At 46.0% G+C, this 16,949-nt stretch overlaps 6 protein-coding genes across 6 annotated transcripts; 3 read left to right on the top strand and 3 right to left on the bottom strand.

Moving 5' to 3' along the window:
* Nucleotides 1-77: 77 nt before the first annotated feature.
* Nucleotides 78-1,350, top strand: F5147DRAFT_648114 (uncharacterized protein; the record flags this gene model as incomplete). Its single annotated transcript, XM_041433258.1, has 5 exons — nt 78-188; nt 303-473; nt 813-860; nt 1,062-1,149; nt 1,202-1,350. The coding sequence occupies 5 exons, from the start codon at nt 78-80 to the stop codon at nt 1,348-1,350; spliced, it is 567 nt and encodes a 188-aa protein (XP_041299143.1).
* A 289-nt stretch (nt 1,351-1,639) lies between these two features.
* Nucleotides 1,640-1,959, top strand: F5147DRAFT_667908 (uncharacterized protein). The gene is given in 2 exon segments (XM_041435308.1): nt 1,640-1,868; nt 1,884-1,959. The coding sequence occupies 2 exon segments, from the start codon at nt 1,709-1,711 to the stop codon at nt 1,943-1,945; spliced, it is 222 nt and encodes a 73-aa protein (XP_041299142.1). The 5' UTR covers nt 1,640-1,708; the 3' UTR covers nt 1,946-1,959.
* A 993-nt stretch (nt 1,960-2,952) lies between these two features.
* On the bottom strand, nt 2,953-3,798 carry F5147DRAFT_801708 (uncharacterized protein; the record flags this gene model as incomplete). The annotated part of the gene is made up of 3 exons (XM_041443281.1): nt 2,953-3,101; nt 3,150-3,700; nt 3,757-3,798. The coding sequence occupies 3 exons, from the start codon at nt 3,796-3,798 to the stop codon at nt 2,972-2,974; spliced, it is 723 nt and encodes a 240-aa protein (XP_041299141.1). The 3' UTR covers nt 2,953-2,971.
* Nucleotides 3,799-5,520: 1,722 nt separating this feature from the next.
* F5147DRAFT_767775 (uncharacterized protein) lies at nt 5,521-6,517 on the bottom strand (the record flags this gene model as incomplete). The annotated part of the gene is made up of 7 exons (XM_041440907.1): nt 5,521-5,583; nt 5,637-5,768; nt 5,814-5,897; nt 5,951-6,070; nt 6,131-6,196; nt 6,278-6,402; nt 6,460-6,517. 7 exons carry the CDS (start codon nt 6,515-6,517, stop codon nt 5,521-5,523), a joined length of 648 nt encoding a protein of 215 aa, XP_041299140.1.
* Nucleotides 6,518-8,548: 2,031 nt separating this feature from the next.
* Nucleotides 8,549-12,332, bottom strand: F5147DRAFT_767774 (uncharacterized protein; the record flags this gene model as incomplete). The annotated part of the gene is made up of 12 exons (XM_041440906.1): nt 8,549-8,932; nt 8,992-9,597; nt 9,724-9,816; nt 9,865-10,223; nt 10,271-10,462; nt 10,502-10,574; nt 10,630-10,846; nt 10,899-11,275; nt 11,321-11,602; nt 11,661-11,894; nt 11,944-12,032; nt 12,080-12,332. 12 exons carry the CDS (start codon nt 12,330-12,332, stop codon nt 8,549-8,551), a joined length of 3,159 nt encoding a protein of 1,052 aa, XP_041299139.1.
* Nucleotides 12,333-13,087: 755 nt separating this feature from the next.
* On the top strand, nt 13,088-13,807 carry F5147DRAFT_565274 (uncharacterized protein; the record flags this gene model as incomplete). Its single annotated transcript, XM_041430750.1, has 3 exons — nt 13,088-13,237; nt 13,294-13,389; nt 13,442-13,807. 3 exons carry the CDS (start codon nt 13,088-13,090, stop codon nt 13,805-13,807), a joined length of 612 nt encoding a protein of 203 aa, XP_041299138.1.
* Nucleotides 13,808-16,949: the final 3,142 nt, after the last annotated feature.

Here is a 16,949-nt window from a genome sequence, read left to right as displayed (position 1 = left end):
AAAACAGTCATTCCTACGATTGGTTGTACTCAAGGGATGGGATAACGTCCGAGTCACGGGAGAGATCTTTATTAATGATGACCGACAGTATACTCGGTAGATGCACAGCAGATAAAGAGCCAGAAGGGAGTCCAGCGTCTAATGTGATTTATCGTTACACGAGGATGGTTGTAGTAGCAACGACGGAGGTGTGGTAGACGAGCCTGAGCTAAAACGTTGTGTGACTTTGCTATTGGGAAGTTGCAAACTGCTTTCAGTAACGTTTTTCGAGGTTGGTTTCGTTTTTCCACGTGATATCATAGATGGGTTCGAACACTGGTGAAGGAAGACGAGAGCATACGTTGCCCTTGGCATACGGGACGTTGACTACTGCTGAGCTATGTTTGGGTGGCTCGACCTATGCACCACTTGGCCTGCCAAAGAGAATATTTGCAATCCGATGGAAAAGTCGGGATCGGGACTCTGTATCGTGGGTGCGTGGTCATGCAGAAAATTGACAACATGAGGTCAGGAATGGATTACAGGATGAGAAGCCAACGACGTACCCAATTGGAGACCTTGAGTGGTTGGGCAAGATGCTGTGACTCGACTTACGGACGCGCACAGGGACACGGAGCCTTTGTCAAGTACATTGGAAATTCGAGACCCGCGTGTTGGGCTAACTTGAAGGCTGTACACGGCCAATCGGAAAATTCATAGCATCTATGTCCAAAAATAGGGTTATCGGTCCTATGTTGACCTGATCTCCACGCATCAACTTTCGTCGCGTGTATTATATATAATTAAATAATACAATTTTGATGGATTCATAGGCTGACATAACGTCGGTGACGCCAGAGTGTGAATGCGATGCTGGTAGGGTATAGGTCCATCGGCTGTTTTCGGGTGCGCATTATGTACTGAGATTGAGCACCGAAATTATACTTGGTTGAAAACATAGATCCTATACTGAGACCTAGGTATTGGTAGTATACTGGTTGGCTGATGTACAAGCTATATAATTCCGGCATACATATGACACTTGAGCATATGTAGAGTGCACACCCATCAACATGCTGTAGCGGTACTACCTGAATATTTTTGCACTGATATTTGCGCCATCGAGAGATCATAGAAAGCACATATTATTCTTGTACCAAATGATGACAGGTATGATTAAAATGAGGGATGCGGCAGTTAGTGCTGCCGCGGTCCGGTCCAGAACCATGGTTCGAACCGGACTTTTGGTCCGGTTCTCCGCGGTTCGGTCCATGGTTCTCGCGCCAGCCAGAACCGGACCGGAAAACGGTTCTCGGTTCTAGATCTTCCCAAACGGTCCAGTTCTGGTTCGGCCTTCCCGAACCATTCTGAACCCTTATCCACTTCCACTTCGACAACTGTCGTCTTCGGGATTCACGTTGTTGATTAATCAAGCTACATTTAGCCTTTTCGAAGGTAAGCACTAACTAATTAAACTCTCAAGTCTCTCACCCGCTCACCTCTATAACAGGAGGTTCTATTCATTGAGGACTGGCTACAACACTGCGCAAGACTACCTTTTACTGGAGGTGGATGTGTTAGGCGCGGTCAAGGTGGATTTTGGAGGGATTGTGTCTTGCGCTATGCTGCAGAGGTGTGTATTTGTGCTCTGAATGCTGATGGCTCCCTCGAGGGCCAGCACCCATTGCTACCAGCGCACGACCCATCACACGCCACACCACCTGCGCCTATGTTGATGCCCGCCACCTCACCGCATCCCCTCTCACTCGCTTGCTGTTCTTTCTGGCTGGCTTTTGCTGGCTCGCTCGCCGTGTCTCACTCACCCACTGTCTCTTGCTCACTGTCTCACACACCTGCTGGCTGCTCTCGCCCACTGTCTCTCACCCCGCTGTCTCTCACCCCGCTGTCTCTCACCCTCCGTCTCTCACAGCCTGCCTCGATGACCTACTTTCGGATCCAAAGGTGAATCGATATGCATGTCTCATTGCATATTCTCACAACTGAATGCGCTCTGCTAGGCCAACAAGTTGGCACTCCATGTACGGGACACGCCACCCATGTACGGGACACGCCACATGTTGACAACACCACCGGGAAAGTTGGTCCCGTTTTCTGGAATGTAGCTCTTGGTGGCGCAATGGTCTCATTCGAGTTTTGGGCTACTCAGTGAGTTCTCTCTGGCATGCTTTGTGGAGCTCAAGTATGTGTAACGTTCCCACCCGTCGCATCATATTTTGGATCGAACCTCTCGTGCCAACCCAACTCCCAGTACCCTCTCACTTCCTTTGGCACCCTCTCGCTACCTTTGGAGCCCTCCCGCCATCAAGTTGACAAGTTCAGCGCCCTCTCACTACCTTCAGCATCCTCCCGCTTAGCACATCCAATGCCACCAGCACCATGCGCAAACGCGCAGCGCATGTAGACTCGACTCTAGATGGGGAGTTCTCTCAGCTGCAAAGGTGCGTCATGGTGTTTTATTGTTTCAGTGTCTAATAAATTTATTATTTGTATATGGTACCCGCGCTCGCCACCATCTCACGCTGCTGCTCACTGCCATCTCCTGCTGCTGCTCGCCGCCATCCTCGACCCATGCTCATGATCGCCATCCTTCGCTGCCACTTTCCTATTTCTGGTTGTGTCAACCCCTCGTTATCACAATCACTCTCCTGATACCTCTCGCGCATGGTAATTGGGGGGGAGCAGCCATGTTATTAGATTAGTTACTCAACATGTATACTACTTAGTACTTTGTCAATGTTTTTTTGCGTGCTCTTACAGTTTTTTTTTTGGTTCGGTTCAGGTTCGGACCCCCAAAAAACCGAACTGGACCATAGAGAACGGTTCTCTATGGTCCGGTTCTGGGTTCGGACATTTTGTAGAACCGAACCGATGGTCCGGTTCTTGGTTCTCGTCTAGGACCCTCCGAACCGGACCGAACCGGACCACGGCAACACTAGCGGCAGTGCAGGAGCGGTGAAAATGAATGGAAATATTAGGTGGTCCAAATAAGCTTGGTCTGAATAGCAGTCTGCCAACGAGGATTTGTCCTCGAAATTAACTTCGAGACCTTCTTGCCACCAGGAAACTTGGCGAGATCAGCTTGGAATATTTCAATGAACAACCTAGCCGAACATCAGTGTCAATAACTGCATGAGCCAACAAAAACGCACTTCTGCAACTCCTTCTCTTGCTCAGCGGGAATCAAGGAGGCTTCCTTAGATATTTGGCGCATGACTAAGAGCGAGTGGTCGACAAAGTTCCAGAATCTGATGGTATTGGTGTACCGTGCTGGAGTACCTTCAACCAGTCCAAATCCGGAGTCCATTGGATCATCTAGTAAGACTGCGGTAGTTTCGACACTGTTCCTGAGTCCATTCAATTCCTCTTCCTCTCCATTAGCATCCCCACCACCCAGCTGCGCTCCACTTTGGTCCTCGAGCTCTTCATCATCCATGTTGGCACCATCCTCAATCCTCCTAGCACTGGGCGCATGACCATTACCTGTTGGAGTGTCTGGGGAGGCCTGATCGTTAGACCCAAGTGCATCGTTAGTGCCAAACAAGTCATCTTCAAGCTGTGCAATGTTGACACCAAGTTCACGTTCAACTTTGCGCCGCATATCCTGCTTAAGCGACGGAATAAGGTAAGGGGAAAATAAATCGTCAATGGAAGCATTTTTGTAGTCGCTGACTCCAATGAGAAAAATTCGCAGAAGACGCCGCTGTCCCCATACAAACGAGTGTTAATGCTAATAGATATGTATGTAATATCACTTACAAGGAGCGTGATCCTGTTCCAATGTGTAGAGTCAACTTCCATACCAGACCCGCTGCGTTGTCTTCTTAGATAGATGATCTATAGATAAACACCTACAAAATCAAAAATCTCCACGGTCAGTGATTCAGACAAATACCAATGACTGATAACGTGGTTGTTCGTGGGTGGCTGTTTACACTTCCCCAAGCTATGTTCAGACAAAAGTACTTCCTGTGAGGTCAGTAGCAATACCAGTCAATCCAACAGTATGGATGCAATAGAAAATAAAATAAACAGAATATAGTCAGCCCAACGGTATGGTGATGACAAACAGAAATTGATTCACTCCAACGGTATGGCAGTGTTTAGAGAACAGAGAAAAGTCAGCCCAACAGTATGGTACTGATAACAGAAAGAAATAGATTGATAAGAGAAACCCTTCCTTCAGTAACAATGCTTCTTGTAATAAATTTACTACAGAAAGTCGTGCGAAATTATAGCAATCACCCCCTCAGCACAAACAGGTAGAATCAAAGGTCAGGACTAATCAGTGATCAGTAGAACTCTTAGTTCACTATTGAACCTGCTGCCAAGGAACTCACGATGAGTATTAAACAGAATCAGGAACGGACGTCCTTGGATTTCAGTACCAAGTCCCCTATTCAACAACTAAAGTCTAGCAGACAAAGAAAACCCTGGCTCAGTATCACTACTCAGATGAGTGAGGTCAAGCGTCACTATCAACTTCTGAAGTCTTCCCACTAAGCCGGTGCTTAGATGGACGTAAAGACAACACAAAGATCTTGAAACAAATTCAGACAATAACACTGAGACGTGAACGAACTGAACAGAAAAAGAGACAAATGAAAAGAAAGAAACAAAGAAAGAAACAGAAAAAGAAAGAGAGAAAGAAGAAAAAAAAGAAAAGAAAAAGACTAGAGGTTCACCAGTAGAAAATCAAAGAAAAAGTTTGCTCACTGTTGAGCACAGTGAGCTCAAGATATTTCACAGTTGTTGACGATGAGCTAAAGGTATTGCTGGATGTTGCTTACAATGACCTCTCAGTTAGTTGCTTAACAGCTCTTGTCACTGTTGTTGATACTGATCACACTTCACACTCAAATTTATTTTGTGGGGCTTAAAAGTTCCCTATATGCCTTTTATTTATTGGCAAAAAGTGGGGTCTTATATAGATAAATTATGGTGGCTGTGTTACTATTTCCCACGTTCTAAGGGGAATAGGCTTAGTCAGATTGTACCAATACTATTTACTGTAGTCATGTGCTTTATAATTTGTGTCATCAAGCTTTAGTCATCTCAAAAAGGTTGCTTTGTCATGATTTGGTTTAGGGTCATAGGTCACCTGACTGTTAGAGTCATATAACTTAGTATCATGTGACAAATATTAAGTAACAGACTGATTATGTTATTTGTTGGTGTCTTGTTATAATGTTACTTTATTGACCGTAGAAATGACGCGAGCCATGTATTTAGAGTGTTAAGAAAGTTCCCACAAGGCAAATTATGCAAGAACTATTTTACACTGTTACTTGACATGTGTGGGATTCAGTCTGAGTCATTGTTATTGCTGACTAAGCAGAATTTACCGCAAAATTAAATATACAAGAATATTCAGCCTATCTGAGTCTGTCTGAGAAAATGAAAATACTATCTGAACTGCCGTCTGAACCATAAAGTAAAGGAAGATTGTTCATAATGATTTCTAGGGTATCGGGCTCGTGAGTGAGCATTAGTCATCCATGCACCGAACCGGTTTGGTGCAGGTCAGCGTGCAAGTGCCCTCGTCACATCAGCGATGCTCGTGCGCTTGACAACTGACGCGGTGAGCTACACAGCAATGATCATAAGTGAGAGTACATCAACAAAGTAGCGAGACATACAGCATTCTTGATGACACTCCGAATGCCTGTAAGTAGCTTTGTGACCGATTTGCCCAACTGAGCTCTGAGTTCGACATCCTCAAGCATTCCAGGAGGGATTTTGAAGACATCGGAATGAGTGGTAATGAAGTCCTGAAACAATTCAGCGGCGCTGAACAATAGACTTCGAAGCCATACCATTATATGATGCTGAGTATCAGTAACGTATGCTGTGATATTTGGTGACAGCATACATGCAAATAAACGGTTATATAGCCCATTCTTCCGGTCCAAGTTAGTCTAGAATAATGCAGAATGAAAAGTACCATTGTCACCTCGAAGTCCTTCGATTCTAAGGCATCCTTCAATTCCTGCATTCTCTTCGCCCTATTTACCTCGCAAAGTTTGATAAGAGTAATTTTCAGGTCTATGAGCATAAAGAAGATGTCGCCAGACTGCATCAAGCCAGAGTCAGCCAACACAACAACGCCAATGGTTTGACAAAATTTTCTTACATCGATGAAACACATGACGTCTCCGGTAGGGATATCATTGTCTTCGCACATCTTCTTGGCATACGTCTTCAAGCGTTTCGTTCATTGGGGTGTAAGCTTCATAGGATCCCTATGGTTGGAAGTCCCACTATTCCTGCGTCGACGAACTGCGGTGCTGATTGGCTCATTCAATGATGATGTTGGACTAGAGGGGGGCTGGACTTCAAGGCCAGGTACCGCTGGGCCATCACCGCTTGGAGTTGTAGATCGATGGTTCGGGGAATGGGAAGTATCTGTACAGTATGAAGTACATTAGCAAGTCAAATTAGATCTTATGTACGAGGACCTACTTCCATGCCCTCCAGCAGACAGATAGTTGGATGAGCTTCCGCTGCCAGGGTCAGGCATAGTACTCCTTCCTATGGATCTTGCCCCTGAAGTTCCTGGGTTCGACTGTGGCCTCGGTGAAGGTTCAACGATACAGCAAAGCATGAACAATGCTCCTGACTGTATCTATAAATGTTGTAAGGTCGCGCGTTGCCTAGTCTGCTATACTTGAGACGACAAGTGCGTTCGACCCTAAAGGGGAAGCGAGTGCAGCAAGGATCTAGAGGTATGTGCTGAAAGCGCTACTGGTTGGCCAATGCGAAGCGCAAGAAAGCGCAGGTGCGCTTAAGGCGTGGGAATGCGCGCGTGTACGGCGCGAAGCGTGGGAAAGCGTGCGTGTGTATACAGATACGAGAGAGAGTAAGAGTGAGTTTGCTTAAGTGATGATATGATGTAAGACAAGAGAAGAGAGATGCGAGGTGTAAACAAATAGATTTCTACTATGTTCTGCTAGGTAAATAGTGGGTAGTAACCAGTAAGTCCTCTGTCGTTCTGGTGGGAGAGTCAGTGAGTTAGTAAGTATGTACTGCTGGCGCTTAAGTATGGCGCCTAAGTGCTGTCATGCGGAGCCGAAGCGCTACCGAGTAAGGTATGTAAAGATATATGTAAGTAAGGGTCCATGATAAAAATAAAGATGGAACAATATGCAAATGTGAGAAATGGAAATATATGCACTAGGGAACTTGGTGGACAGTGGATGGATGCTTCCGGATGGCTGGCGCTATAGGGCACTACAGCGCAGGAAAGCGCGCACGCATATACATCGTGAAGCGCGGGAAAGGTACGCGCGCATGGCGCGCGTTGCGCGGGAAAGCTGCGCCTCATATAGAGATAGCTGCAGGTAGCACACAGAGTGATGCTACAAGTTCGTGCCATGTACTCCCCAGTGAAAACTGCCATATTGCACAATGAGAGGCATGAGTCTCTACATCGGCAATTGCTCTGCTCGTGAAGGTGATCTTGAGCATTGGTTGCCGCCAGAAGGTATGCGCAGACGATAACCACGTTGGAACATTGTTGCAAACGCCAAAGGCCACAGCGGCTGCCCTTGCTTGAAGTTTGATATTATAAATAGAATCCGTAACACTCCGAAAGTTGACATCCAGAAAATGAAAATTTAAGTTTATTTGGATGATGTTGGAGTGTCTATGAAAATTCAGGCCTCTGTCCTCTGGGCAGACTGGAAGATACTGGTATTGATATATTGTAATGTAAGGTGTGACGAAGTAGGAAGAATTTTAAAGACAAACACGCAAACCTGTCAAAGAACGCTGGAGGAAGAACTTCAAAGATAAACATGCAAACCTATCGAAGAACGCTGGAGGAAAAATTTCAAAGACAAGCATGCAAACCTGTCGAAGAACACTGGAGGAAGAACTTTAAAGATAAGCATGCAAACCTGTTGAAGAAAGCTGAAGAAGGATTTCAAGGACAGGTGGTGAGGATGCGAATCTAGCGTCTTGCAGAAACGGGGAGTTCTGGAGTCCAGCGTCTTGTAGGAACAGGGAGTTCTGTCTAGTACTGTCTATTGGACTGTGGAGCCTGAGGGTGCCAGATGTGCGAGGTCATCACTGGCACGGAAGGTTGCAAGGGAAGTCCATATGGCAGTTGTCGTGAATGGGGGGGGGGTGAAGGGGGGGGGGGGGGGGGGGGAGGGTATGAGGGATTTGGAAGAGCTGGCCCCAAAGAGTACTGATATGGTGGGACACCATATTGCCCAGGATACATTGGCGGCACCATGGAAGGTGAGTTTGATGGCCAAGGATGAGAAGGGAGAGGTCTAAGTGGACCGAGTGCGGGAGATGATTGCCACGTCAATACCATTGGGGGTGACTGCAAAGAGTTATGTGAATGGGGAGCGCTGTATGGGGGTGTGAGGGAATGCTGCATCTGTGAAGGTACAGTAGCAGGCGGATGTAGTGATGGGAGATGAGAAGGCATGGGCGCTGGGAGATGAGAACTCGAAGACGTGGCTGCCTGTGTGATTGTGTGTTGTCATGGACCCGGCTGCGGCGGAGGTGCCTTCTCTTTTGCTTTCTGCGTTTTCTTGGTTCATTTCGCTGCTGGACGGTTGAATACTGCAGGAACATCAGCTATGACATCGCGCAATGCGCTCGAAAGCTCAGTATCTGGTGTTTCACCCAATTTCTTGGCTGCTTTCCTCTCCTGGATTTGACGAGCTGCCGCTAAATGAACCTCTGCTGCATTATCGACCCTCAATGATGTCTCACGAAGTGACGGAGGAATGACAGATCGAATTTGGGCATAGTTGTGAATCGAGTAAGCATTGAGCAAGTAGAACGGCGAGGATTTGTGCTGAATGACGGACTTCGTACGTGTGGTCTCAGTTCGCTCTTGACGAAGGCGACATTGACTGGTGTCTGTGCACTGTGATTGGACACAGTCATGATGGATGTTTACTATACAGATGATTTCCTAGATTCACCGCATGAGCATGTCAATAAGCTCGATTGAAGGATCGTGTTCAAACTTACTTGTGGGCTAATAACAACCTCATGTTCCGTGAGCTCGAGAGTGGGGAGGTGAAGCGAAGGATGCAAAACAGGTCCAAAAGCAAATTTCTGAACAGCGACATGGTTCACAGCTTTGTTAGAGTTTGAAATCAGGATCTCGCGAATGTGCCCAATGGCTGTGTGGGACGTTGAAGGGTCATTGAAAATGATATGGCCTTCTAAGGACGCTTTCTCACCATTGCCAAGAATCAACAAGATGCCTTCGCAGTATTGAGCATTACAGACAGGTTGTGAGAGCTCGAGTGTGGCGCAGCGCGTTGCTGTCCACATCACAGGTTTTGCTGCTGCAGGCCGTCCATCGTTGATAGTTACTTTCTTGAGTTGACCGGTTCCTTGAGTAATAGATGTTACAATCCACGATGCTCGGTATTCAATGAACACATTACCTGTCACAGGAGGTTCTCGTATATGAATTCCTAAAAGCCGTGTTTGCTCTGGATGCTCGTCAAGGTAGTTCAAAACTGCGTCACCTGCCCGAATCCACTTTTTCCTAACACTATCAAACCAGTAACCGCCGGTCGCGATATGTTTGATGATATCTTGCCTCACAAATACTTTGCATGTATCCTGGCTTGGACCTTGTCAATTGCTATGTATACATGCCAGCCGGAACATGTGATTGAACGACTCGTATCATTCAGTGGAAAAGAGAATGGCTGGTCCAAAGCGTCGAATGTATGCGGAAAGATGGACCAAAAAGTGGAATTTCGGCTTCGAGATGAGAATGCTTGGTGTGCATTTTGCTGTGACATTGAGGAAATCCTCAATTGTCTGGGAAAGCTTCGTCTATGATTCAATCAGCATTGGTGTGGCAGTGTCAGAGCGCGATCATACCAAGTATATCTCTATATCATCTATCTCTGTGTGCCAAACATACACAATGAGCTCACCAATACACGTCCAGCCATCAAGTACCATTCTCGGCAGTAAGTCTTGAATGAGAAAGGGCATGACTTGCGCCAAACTTTTGAAGTGTTTCCCTATGAGCCCACCCTTATAATGACAGATATACTCAGCGTTGAGACATGGAGCATTGAGCCCGGCCTTCTCAATAGAGTCGAGACGCATTTGAAAAACATCCAAAAGCTTTGCCTTCTCAAGAAGATAAACAGATTGACCCCAAAAGTACTTGACGACTCCCAGTAGAACTGTATGTAGAATTTCTGTTGGCGTGTCCTGATGAACATTGAATCCTGACGAAAGGTCAATGTAAAGCTGAAAACGAGGACATAAATGTTACCTTCCACGCCCAGTAACAGATTGATGGCGTCATCGAGAGCGCTCCCTCGCAGGAGGTCTTCGAGTTGCTTCTCTAGGATAGCCTTGACTTCAGCCTCTGGCTTTGCCTGAACGCCAGTACCCCGTTTGCGAAGTCTCTTCCCCAGCTCAACGACCATCTTGAGAATGTAACCAGTTATTGTGTCCTTCACGCCTGACGAAGCGACAGATTTCTTAATCTTTTATGTCGCACCCGAAGCAAGCGCAGAAGAAAACTGCGCATGAATCTCTTCTGCCATTCCCGCAGGAGTGCGAAGTTTTCCTGGCTACTCGGACAGTCAGTCAACATGGTGACAAGCAGGACAAGAATATGCTACATACCATGAAGATACTCTTGTAGCCCTCATCTGACTCTTTGTACTCTTTTGTTCCGCCAACTTCACACGTCCTGCAGAAGTAGTTGCAATGCAGCCCTGTGTGGCTACATTCCTCGGCCTGCATGGGATTGTCGCCACCGAGAAACAGACCATATAGCTCCAGCATAACTTCTTCTTCGTGCTTGCAGTCCCAAGTGAAGACTCCAGATTCCGCAGCTTTCCTATGATCACCAGTGTCATGTTTCGCTATAGCACATTATAAGTATCACGTACCTAATTGATTCTTGCATGGCGCTCATCATCTCCATTGGGGCTGCGTGAGGAGATGACGTGATGAATCGAATGCAAAACTCTTTCTCAAGCATTTCGCGAGGTAGATTCGCGTTCGACATGTACACTGCATGGTGCTTGTTCCATTGCTTGGATATATTGCCGGATACGTTGTCCATGAAGATTATGAGAGGGACCGAATACACCATACATCCTTGGGATTTCGCGCGCAAAGGATTCGGCACGAGTTTCGCATACTTGTGTGATGACTCCGTCAGCCCACAAGCGAGTTCATCATCATTGACAGATATTTCCCTGAAAGACCTTCGAAAGTTAGATGTTGGAATCACCTCCCGCTCGTCACTGACAATAAACCCATCCTAAGTCTATCAGTAAAAGTGAAAGTATGCGAAGAACGGACTCACCTCTGTTCGTTGTACAGTGCGGCCAAGTGCATGTAGCTGCTTGTCCGCACCATCATTCGTCAACGAGTATGATGCAAGAAAGAAGCACTCGGGTATAAAGTAGTCTCCCAACGCATCCTGCAAGAGCTCATTCATGAAGTAGATCTCTCCATCAACTTTTGCTGCAGGGGGCGAAGGGAGTTCAAACAGCATTTTCTCTCCATTGAACACCTGTGACATTCCCTTGCCGCCATCTTCAGGGTAATCCTGCATCGCAAAACGTGTGAGGGGGTTTGCATAGTCCTAAATGAGAACATTCGATGTCAGTGTTGAGAGATGAGATCATGTCGGAACTGCGTACCTTGGCGATGGCTTTTCCAACATCATTGAGATAAAATATATTGCCCGAACGTGCAGTTATCTTTTCCGTTGGATTGCCGACAAGCATTCGAACAGATTCCTGGAGCCGATTCAATGCGTATAGCGAGGGAACATCATGGGCGCCAAGTTCCTTTGCCCAAGATAGAACCGCCTTTTTCTGCGCCTCGGAGAATGGCAGCCTTGGAGAACTAAATAGTAATGCGGTAATATAGTGCTTAAATGATAGGTTAGCAGTGAAAATGCACGAAGATGTTGAAACATACAGCTTTTGATGGCCAGGGATAATTTGGATTGTCAGGCGAAACTGGACAGTTCAGATTTGTATCATGCGAGGCGGTCAATGTACAATCATCTAATGATGTAAATAAGCCTCCTGCACGGAATGAAACAGTGTCTCACCTAAAAGTTCAAACCCAAAGTCTGATTCCGTCTCATCATCAAAGCCAATCTCTTCACTCGCTGGGGCGAGCGGCATGGAAAATAATTGTTCCCCTGAAGCAAGGGCAGACTGCAACTCCTCGTACAAATCACATGTCTCATTGACTTGGTAGAAAGGACTGCTTGAGATTGCATCCCAGAGATCAGCAACTGGTACTACTTCGTGGTCTGGTCCATGTGTATCCGGGATATGGACAGCATTGTCGACGTCCATGGCGCTAGAAGTAAAATACGAGTCGCCGTCAGCAGGTGAAGGTAAACGTTCTGCTTCATGATGGCGCCGCTGCCTTCATTGTTGCTGCTGGGAAGGAGCCTTCGAGCCCATTGATGTCCAGGCCCTGGCACGACACTGATGTAGGCCAGTGGCAACATGCTTCAGTACATGCTTGGAATGCATGGTGCGCAGAGCATTATCACGCTTCAGACACACGTTGCAAACAACCTGAGATGCTCCGCAAAACTGCAAGACTGCATTTAACATCAGTAAATGCTATTCACGTTGAGCGCAAAACTTACTTATACCATCAACAGACCGCAGTGCGGCAGACATGGAACCTTTTGTCGAGTGATTGGAGTGTGATAATAATAGACTTGCGATTCTGAAGGTGACTGTTTCGGTGTAGGGATTCATTTCTGGCTAGGCTTGTAGAGACTGTCTTTACCTTACCTTATGTTGGCACTTTGTAGCTTACATAATGAAGTTACCTTTTCACCAGTTACCAGTATGAGTCTGAGTCTTGAGCAGTTTTTATGACATTTCCTCTCCTCTGAGCCTTGAGCCTGGTCCAGAAACCCTTTAGGGTCGAATAGCAGCTAGGTTCTGCAAGACCCAACATTGTTCAGACTCACCATCTGAATTGTTGTACCTTCATCGGATCACGTGATTTCTTGGGCGAATTTTGGCAAAGTCCAAACGGTCAGCTTGAGAGCGCTTAAGTCCCATCAACAGTGCTGAGGCCTGGAGGCATCATGTCAATTCTTCAACCTCATCAATTTTCAAGCTCAATCTTCTATCCAGATATGCAACTCGCTGAATCAAAAGATGTCATTCTACAGCCGTTGTCACTCTTGGTATGGTTTTCAGGTGCAGTACCTCGTCACCTCGCTCATTCAAATATTGTATGTGATCTGATTTTCTTGAATAACAGCTACCTTTACTGACGGATGTTCTATAGCCTATTGAAATTTCTGTGTCTTTGAAAGACGAATACAAATCATTCATGGTACCGGTAATCGAGATAGCATCTCAGCAGCCTCATCCCTCAAATAATGTATGTATCTGCACCAAACTCTTGCAACAAGACTGACAGTGTGTATCTGTAGTCCACGACTTTCAGTCAATCTTACTCTGTAACTGATAACGACATGTCATTTCCTTTCCTTCCACTTCCGCCAACATTCGACCACACAGATTCTGACCACTGGGCGGAACTCTTGGACAACATCCAATCATGGCTCGTGAAATCCGTGGATCTGAGTACGCCTGAATGGGCTTGGGGCTGGGAAGCGTTCTGGTATGCATTCATTGCTACCTATCCCGACTTCCCAGGCGGGAAATGGTCCTTCTGGGATTCTAGCATTTCCCTCGAGGGCCAATTTATCGAGGAGTGGGTGGGAAGTGGCAGCATTTTCAGTACAGTCATCGACGACGACGACAGCGAGCTAGCCTGTTACAGTAACATGGCATGAGTCCCCTGCCAGCAGAACAGCCCTCTGCCACCGCACGGCTATAGACGATACCGGAGTCTCACCAGCTCTATGACAATAGATGACGACAGATGATGATAGACGATAAGCGGCAACTGCTGGCTTAGATAAGCGGTCTGGACCGCACATGACGACACATGACGACATAGGTCTAGAAGACCTATTTATGTTATCAAGATAGAAGGCAAGCCTCGTGCTGCCTCATGTACTGATAGAAGGGTACCGCATGGACCCTATCTACGATAGAAGCCCGCCTCATGGACGCTATCTCTGACTCATGTAGATAAGCAGATTAGAACCCAGCTTTAGGCTGAGCTTAGATATGAAGAGTAGCCTTATATAAGGTCGAAGATTAACAGTAGACGTTCCTTACTTTAATCTTACTAGGTTTACCCTTGAACTCCTTGTCCCGCTAAAGCTACCTGCTCGACATCGACTCATACCTTCAGTGATGCCTCTCACTGTCTGTAAACCGCTATCATCTCAGCGTAACCCCTCGTTAACCACCATGAGCTACATTCGAGTACGCAACCTTTGCTTGTCTGTAAAGGCCGACGACTCTCAGCACTTGGTACCACTGTCGTGGTTGTCGCTGTTTAGATCATCCTAGTCGCACACGACCATTTGTCGTAACATAGCCACTGTCTCTACACACGCTGATACCCTGGACTACATTTGGACTGAATTTTTGAGGCACATCACACTTTTTTATCCCCATCCTTTGGTTTCTACTTCATGATTTTTCCTCCATTGAACAGTCTGGGACATTTAGCATGATATGTAGGGCACCATATTGTATCATGTCTGCATTTCTATGTCTTGTCTTTAAATCAGTCTGTATGTTCAATGACAAGCTACTTCATGATCAACTTCTCTCGTGGTTTGCAATGTGAGGCGTGAAATTAGACTATACTGCCTACATGATGTCTATAGCACCCTATACTTGTCATGTTGTCTACCCTATACCTGTCATATGTAAAATCTATATCTTGCATCCTATATGCTGTACAAGCAAGGCTGCCATTATAGATTCTACACTTACCGCATACATGACATACACCTTTCATATCATCAACAAAAGAGCCTGAAACATGTATGTCAATATATGCTGCCCGAAGCATATATGTTGAATATCAGGGCTTGTATCAAAATTTAATGCCTTATATGCACCTTATATGTACCTTGTAAGCTGGTTAACAGACTTGTGTACTCATGTAAGCTTCACAAGGCCTTATATGCTTCGGGCTCTTTTGTTGATGATATAAATCCTATATCTTGCTCTCTTTGCCGTGCATTTGTTGGTGTCGTTGTCTTGCCGATGCTTTACTCCGAGGCTCGGAAAGACACTGAATCAGCACACCAAGTTAGCTTGTTTCCATGCCGGGTAAATATCCTGAACTAGATCTTTTATGGTGACTTGACTTTGGATCATCGTCAAATAAATTTATTCTTTGTCGTAAATGTACCATTTATGTACGAGGTTCTGGCTTAGACTCGTAACCAGTCTGACTATGCATCAATTTGAGATGGTGAGAATTTATTGACGTAGTCAGACTGGTCGAACTCGGAGTGATTTGGCAGGCGAAGCGAGGAGTTTGAAATTTGACAGATGCTGGTATGCCGCTTTGGGTAACATTACCGCAAACTCTTTCTTTTGTACCGTGAAAAGTACAGTATCCTCTCAAATACGTTAACAGTACATCATGCTGGAGCACTACATAATACATGATTAGGATAAACTGCTCGAACTCCTGAACCTATTATTTACAAGGACAAATTTAATGCCTCGAGTGAGTGAAAATGTTGTATCTTTAGCGTACATGATCTCGCTGCAGCAATTTCAAAGGTGACTGACAGTGATAGCTGTCTTGTTGGGAGAAAGGAGTAGAGGGAGAATCATAGCAAGGGTCTTTCCAGAGCTTGTCGCAGCTCGAAGTACGACGTGTCTTGCAGAAAGTAATGATATGAGGCATCTGAGCCGGAACAATTTCGCGAGTCGGACGTTGTGATCCTTGCCAGTGGGAAAGAATATCGAGTCGCGAGAAAGCCTCGAGAACTTGCTGGTGTTGTGTCGTTGAGAGGGCCCTCGTAAAGTCCGTTGGGAGATTCTCAATTGTATCTCGAGCAGTGAGCGATAAAGGTCGTACAGAACTCATGGTTGAAACTTAACATAGCATACAGTCTGAGCGAGAGCAGACGTATAACTTGTGCCATATGATCGTAACTACCTCTGGCACAACCGGCACCTATCAAATTTCAAACTCCTCGCTCCGCCCTGCCACGCCTGGCTACACCACTTGTGCAACCGTGGTAGTACTAGATGTCCACGGGAGTTCGCGCCTTTTTGGCAAAACAGTTATTACTCCACATCGCACAAACAAACAAAATTAATTATTTGACAGTTCGATAGCGTGACATCGAAAGTACAACGTCTGCTAGTTTCTTTTTCGAAAATTGACGTGTTGAGTCCAGCGGAGAGTTACCGCGCAGAAAAGTGCATTTTCCCTAGAGTTCGCGCACTTTGTCACACTATGTCACACGTCTGCCGCAATGCCTTTTCACGCTCCGCAGAATTCGCACCGTTTAAATGTTGTGAAGTTGTGCATGTGTAAAGCATTTCGGCATTGCGGAGTTTTGATTACACAGTCTCTATGTAACGCTTTGGGCAGATTGTCACGTCTGGGGCTTATTTCTTTATCGCAGATGATCCTGACAAGCATGTGCCCCGAATAAATTTGTTTTAGTATTCTCTAATCATGTATATAACCATCTCACAATATTCCAGAATTATATGTGGAGATCTGACCTTTAGAGTGAGCCTTCTATGCCTCTCGCACTGATAAGTTGCCCATGGAACAAGATCTACTTCGATTTTCTTCAAAATATATATATGGGAGTGTGTATTATGTTTGGGCGAATCCAGATCTATCATGGATAAGGATTCTGTGCAGAATTGCGTGTGCTAGAGTCAATGCGCGGACTCTTGGGACACACGGACTCGTGGGACCATCTAGTATTAGGCCAGGCTGGTCACGAGCCTAGTTCTGGCTGTGTCATATACATTTAAACTATTTTTCGTCAAATATTCAACGTGCGAATTTGACGATTGGCCGTGTAGCTGAAG

Source organism: Suillus discolor (genome assembly GCF_016758755.1).
Source record: "Suillus discolor strain FC423 chromosome Unknown F5147scaffold_3, whole genome shotgun sequence".
In the NCBI taxonomy this organism is placed as follows: domain Eukaryota; kingdom Fungi; phylum Basidiomycota; class Agaricomycetes; order Boletales; family Suillaceae; genus Suillus; species Suillus discolor.
Note: the sequence above shows the minus strand (reverse complement) of the source record. Positions and strands in the feature narration are given on the sequence as shown.

What these genes read in the sequence shown, in the direction of transcription:
- F5147DRAFT_667908 (XM_041435308.1), top strand. Translation starts at nt 1,709, where the DNA reads ATGTTGATGCCCGCCACCTCACCGCATCCCCTCTCACTCGCTTGCTGT.